Genomic DNA, 5,925 nt, shown 5'->3' with positions numbered 1-5,925 from the left:
CACACTTGTAGGCAGTACATTAACAACTATATTTCGCAGCTCGATGCATTTAAACGTGGTGCGCACATAAAGCCCGGCGCACACGTGAGTTATTTTACTCAAGTAAAATGCCGCATGAGTCAAATTACTCAACGAAAATCCGCCGCACACGTGAGTAAAATGACGCACGTACGAGTCAAATTACTCAACGAAAATCCGCCGCACACGTGAGTAAAATGACGCATGCGTTAAATTACTCAACGAAAATCCGCCGCACACGTGAGTAAAATGACGCATGCGTTAAATTACTCAACGAAAATCTGCCGCACACGTCAGTAAAATGACTCATGCGTCATTTCACTTGAGTAAAATAACTCACGTGTGCGCAGGGCTTCACACACGTCTGCATCAGTCACACCACCCCATGGAAAGATTCGGTGGCAACCTGTGATCTACTCGTTCAGAATCGTCGTGCGGACAATCACTTCAGTCACAGAGTACGGGTCGCAGTTTGATGAAGGTCTTCTGTCTTCTAGGTATCCACATCCATCCTCTACCACCTGCATGTGAGAGACACAGTCATTTCAGCACGAATCACGGCAGGAAACAATGTTTCGCAAGGCCGAGTTGATAGGAGAAAAATGATACCACGACCTTCCTACGCAGTTACGATAAATGAAACCTCGACGTTCGAGCACGATAACAACCCACAGCCCCGTAAATAAAACATGAACACGTTATTCACACGACAACTACACGACAACGCTACGCAATGAATAGTGGTGGGCGAGTGACACAGATTCTAGAGAGGAAGGGGTGGGCCCTCGTGCACACACAACCACTCCCGCGCGGCGAACGACAACGCGACGGGTGCGCGGCGGCACTCACGTTGCGCGGGATGCGGATGCTGCAGCCACGGTTAGCAACGCCGGCACTGAAGTCGTGGATGCTGGACGTCTCGTGGGCACCGGTCAGTCGGCGCTCGTTGTCCTTGCCCTCCTTCGGGTCGTACGCCTTGATGTGGCGCACGTGGTGATGCGACAGCTTCTCTATCGCTTCCTCGATGGCCCTGCAAACGATCATCAGTGAACATCTGTCGCAAATTTATTTCTTCACGTGCAGGCACAACATGACAAGATGGGTGGGCGATAGTCAATGCCTGTATATGAAGCTGCTGATTGCGACAGATGTTGTTATGAGAGAGGGAGGTTGTCAGAAAAATTGCCATGACTATCAAAACGTTTGATGTGTCATAACATTTGCATGATACTTCACTTCAAAGGTTAACATTTTGGACTCATGATATCACTATGACTAACTACTTATCATATGTTTCAGATAACACTCCGCTAGTTATGCTGTACCTTGTTGATATGCCCATCGCACCAGACACAGAAACTTCCACGACCACGGACCAGGAGAAGAAATATTTCTGGGGCATGCCCTACTTATGAAATTAGCAGATGAAAACCCAAGATGCCAGTTGGACTGTATAATGCACCCTTTTAAGATTTTTCAGCCTTGGGTAGTTCCTTCACTGCTACTGTAGCAACAATTTCTGTACCGTACTACATATGACCTTATGTGTTATTCAAATAACTTAACCCAAACCCTTCTCACAAAAAGCCTTAGTTTAGGCCAAAACAAAATATAGGTGTGGTTACGGTTTCCCGACCGACCCTATTTATTCCCAGCGACCCTAAACATTTTATTGTAAATTTTCTTTTAAGTAAAAAAAAAGTAAAAAAATATTTTTTTTTAAATGAAAAAATTTATTAATTGGACAGTTCCTGCTTCAAATGGCACAACGCACATCCTTCGGACATGGTTTGTAAATAAAATATTTCAAGAAAATAAAATGCTTTCCCTACCTACCTACCCTATTTTTTTCGGCATGTAACGGTAACCACACATATATTTAGTTTTGGCCTTAGTTAGCTATATGGCATACAGGCAGTGTAGAAATGTAACAACAGAGCAGAATCAAAATTAAAATTGAAAACTGTCTTACTAGAAATTTTATGCAATTGTTTATTCTCACAACTTCTTCCGCCAAATGTTCCCTTTCATCATGAAAAAATACATTTTAGGTCTTTTCGTAATCTAAGAGACTGTTTTCTCTGTGTTAATGTTTGACTGCATTTTAATAAAGAGGCTTTTAGTTTAATAGAGTTATAGCACAAGTGCCGCAGAGCGACAGCGCTCACCTGACGGCAGGTGTTCTGATGCTAAACTCACTGGCAAACGAATGAAGAGCACCGTCCCATCCCCGCGTTCGTGCTCAGAGCATATATCTAGGATACTACTAATACAGATCTAAAATCTATGATAGCTAGGCTTTGCTATACCGGTAGTACAGTAATAAAGATACAGTTGTGACTTCGCTATATTAACATGTTATCATGGATATGTGTCGAGCGCGAGCGTAGTGGTGGTGGTGGGGGGAGAGTGGGGGAGGGGGCGGGTGAAGGATGCTCTAATAGCAAAAGCAGTTGCCGCGAGATGGCGCGTGCAAGTGTCATCAATAATCAAAGATGGGATCACCCTTCGTGCGTGATAACCTCACTCCATTGAGTTGCAGGCAGGGCAGGAGTATATTCAGGCAAGGAGAATTTCGCTCAGCTGTGAGTTAACACATCTGCATTGCAGGTTATTATGATTAGAATAATTATGATTAGAATAGTGCCAGTTCACCCCCATGCATGCGTAATGGGCTGCCCCCATGTTTTTGCCTACACACACGAGCAGTCAGGGTTCATTACAGTGTGCTAATACAGGGTGCTACTCAGTGTGCTAATACAGAGACTGCTTTAGAAAATAATATGATTTAAGGAGCGTAAACCTTGTTCAACAAACATTTGCCTTTGCAATTGTACTGTGCAACTGTAGCCTCACATCCACAATAGCAAAAGCAGTTCAGGCCTTCGTTAACAGTCAACAAATCCATGTTTAACCCTCCTCTTGAGGGTCAAAAGGTTATCCGACACTTACTCTTCGCATGTCAGCAGAAGGGACATTTCATGGTCCTTTCAATAAAGCCATAAAAATGCTAGGTCACCGCTGAAACAAAAAAGTTTTTCAATCGCTCCGTCAGACCATGTCCTCAGAAAATGTCTAAAATCTGCCCTGTGCCCATTGACCTTTGACCTGTGACCTCCAATTTCGGCACAGTGATGGCTTTTCCTACCATGATGCTATACACCAACTATCACGAGCCTAGGTCGAGCCGTTTAGATTTGTGCCGCAATTCTGCATTTCCTCCCTATACCTTAAGTTAAGGAGTGAATGTTCCCCCTTCTTTTACACCTCTTGACCTTTGACCTTTGACCCCCAGCTTCGACATCCCAACTCGTTTTGACGATCCCCCCCAATGTGCCGAATATCGTGACCGTACGTCGAGCGGTTAAGATTTGTGCCCAACTGTTGACGGACGGACGATCGGACGATCGGACGATCGGACGATCGGACGGACGATCAAGCGATTCTACAAGCTGCATCTGACTATGTCAGATGAGCTAATAATAAACTCTGCATGAGTTTATGCACTAGAGCCGTTGGACTGATACTATGCAGTCGGCAAACAACTTTTTTTAGAGTTATCATAAAAATATCAACCCAGTTTTCTGCACTGGAATTTACATGCCACACAGCACTAATCCTAAATGAAACTCACACAACACCAGTGTAGAAGTACTTACTAGGTTAATGTATGAACTTATACTGTACAGGTTACGTAAACCAGTGTTTACGTGGCAACCAGCTATCGGCCAAACACTACCAACCAGCGAACTAAGAACCCAGTTCTGTGGCATGAAATTTATGAGTAGCAGGGAACGCAAGATGTCTTTATTCTCCAACTTGCACACTTCTTCAGGCTTTTAGTTTAATGAGTTATAGCATGATGAACTCTGCATGGGTTTAAGCACTAGAGCCGTTGGACTGATAGGAAACCGTGCTGTTGGCAAATAACTTTTTTAGAATTATCATAATCTAACAGAGCAACGCCATGCAGTTTGCTGCTATGGAATTTACACACGTTTCCTCAAACGCAAACGGGAATGCAAGATATGTTTATTCTCAGACTTGCACAGGATGTACCGATTCTTCGTACATGCAACAGTTGGTAATGAACGTTGAATGCCCAGTTGCTGAAAAGGTTTTGGACACTGGATCCACAAAGTGAACCTGCCGGACCTGCCCAAAAGTACCTTTGGTCTGATAGGTCTGATGAATTTCACATTCTCTGATGGATAGTACCCCAAAACGGTAGGGCAAGGGCAAAGGCAACAGGTTTTTTATCACATCGATCTGCCGTGACACAGCAATACTAACACTGTCGCCACGCTAGGCCAACAATCAAGCTTCCGCAATAACGTTTGCCTTACTCCAGCAGACTTACTTGAGGCCCCCAGCTAATCGCATATCAAGCGTGCTGAAGTTGGTGTGCGCCCCGGCTCCATTCCAATCTCCCTCCATCGGCTTCGGATCAAGAGACGCAACAACTCCAAAGTCCTCAGAAACGCGGTGGAGAAGGAATCGACTCATCCACAGCTGGTCACCCATCGCGATTCCCTCGCAGGGGCCTACTTGGTACTCCCACTGTTGAGTGAGAACAAAAGAATGGATTACTGACAACAGACTTCGAATGTTAATCGTAACTACTCACAGACTTAACTCGTGCAGCAACAAACAACAGTCTGCACATCTACCTATGTGAATGCAAGCATACACTCTCTGTATGTTTTACTACAGTAAAGATGTAATCAGTAAAGCAGTGCAGCTCCTGCACAGTGACATTACACAAGTTTGATCTCAAGAACAAGTGCTGGGGAGTGTTCAATGTTCCCTCACCTGAGCTGGCATCACTTCAGCGTTGGTTCCAGAAATGTTGATGCCGGCAAACAAGCAGGCTCTGTAGTGAGCTTCCACTATGTCTCTCCCGTTCACCTTATCCGCACCAACACCACAATAGTATGGGCCTGCAATGCCAGAATATGCTCACATCAGAGAGCAGTGCCACTTACTGTATACGCTGCATATTTCGCGGTGGTTTAATTTTCCCCGAACGCATCCCCGACCGCGAAAATAACACGCGAAAAATTCATACCGAATTGTCCGTCGGTCAAGTCTGAATTCGCGAAAATATCTGTACGCAAAAAATATGGTGTATGCAGTACCCTAGCTACTGCTGCACCTACCACAGCTAGTCTCATGATGCAGTTTACCTTATGGACATTGCTACATGCAGTCATTTAGATATGGTTCTCACCAACGCCACTCACGGCCAGGATGACTCACACATGACTTATGGCTTCTGATAGTAGCATTATGACTTATGTAGAATTAGAACAGATCATACCCTGTGGTCCAGGGAAGCCGTTCTTGGGCCATCCCAAAGGGTGGCCATCAATGTCCAGCAGAGTATACTCTTGCTCAATACCGAACCACGGTTCCTGCTCCTTTGACTTCTCCATCACATCAGCACATGTATGTCTTCTATTCGTGTCTGTATTTGCAAAATCACCATTAGCACCAAACAATTATTATACTGACATAGTCACTATATCTACTTTCTTATTCTGCTCAGTTTATCCCTTTTTATAGACTCCTTTTACTATACTTACTTCTAACTTTCTGCTTTTTTTAAAGACTCCAGAACTGACATATCATGCATATATATACTCCCTTAATAGATGCCTTCACACTACCAAACTTTCCCTCCACATATCTCTCTACCAAAGTAGTCAATGTATGCATAAAGCAAAAAGCAATATTAAAACTAAATCAACTCGTTTTATAACAGTACAAGTAATTTCATAATTGAGAGTAGGCATCAGTGAAAAAATTAATTTTTTTCTTTCCGGGGCTCTTTTTGCAAACCCCCCCAAAATTTCGGGGGCTACTTTTTCATTTTCCAGGGCTCTTTTTCCACTTTCCAGGGCGACT

General features: G+C 44.1%; 1 protein-coding gene across 2 annotated transcripts in view; it reads right to left on the bottom strand.

Moving 5' to 3' along the window:
- Window positions 1–291: 291 nt before the first annotated feature.
- LOC106814745 (glutamine synthetase 2 cytoplasmic-like) overlaps window positions 292–5,925 on the bottom strand; it is an 8,586-nt gene continuing 2,952 nt past the window's right edge. For both annotated transcript variants that reach the window (XM_014819201.1, XM_014819130.1), the window contains exons 4-8: window positions 5,339–5,485; window positions 4,831–4,958; window positions 4,379–4,578; window positions 868–1,048; window positions 292–539 (exon numbers count right to left, since the gene is read on the bottom strand). In XM_014819201.1, coding sequence (XP_014674687.1) covers window positions 432–539; window positions 868–1,048; window positions 4,379–4,578; window positions 4,831–4,958; window positions 5,339–5,485 — 764 coding nt within the window. In that variant the 3' untranslated portion in view covers window positions 292–431. The remainder of the gene's footprint in view (window positions 540–867; window positions 1,049–4,378; window positions 4,579–4,830; window positions 4,959–5,338; window positions 5,486–5,925) is intronic.

This window comes from Priapulus caudatus, unplaced genomic scaffold (assembly GCF_000485595.1).
Source record: "Priapulus caudatus unplaced genomic scaffold, Priapulus_caudatus-5.0.1 Scaffold1, whole genome shotgun sequence".
Taxonomy (NCBI): domain Eukaryota; kingdom Metazoa; phylum Priapulida; class Priapulimorpha; order Priapulimorphida; family Priapulidae; genus Priapulus; species Priapulus caudatus.
Note: the sequence above shows the minus strand (reverse complement) of the source record. Positions and strands in the feature narration are given on the sequence as shown.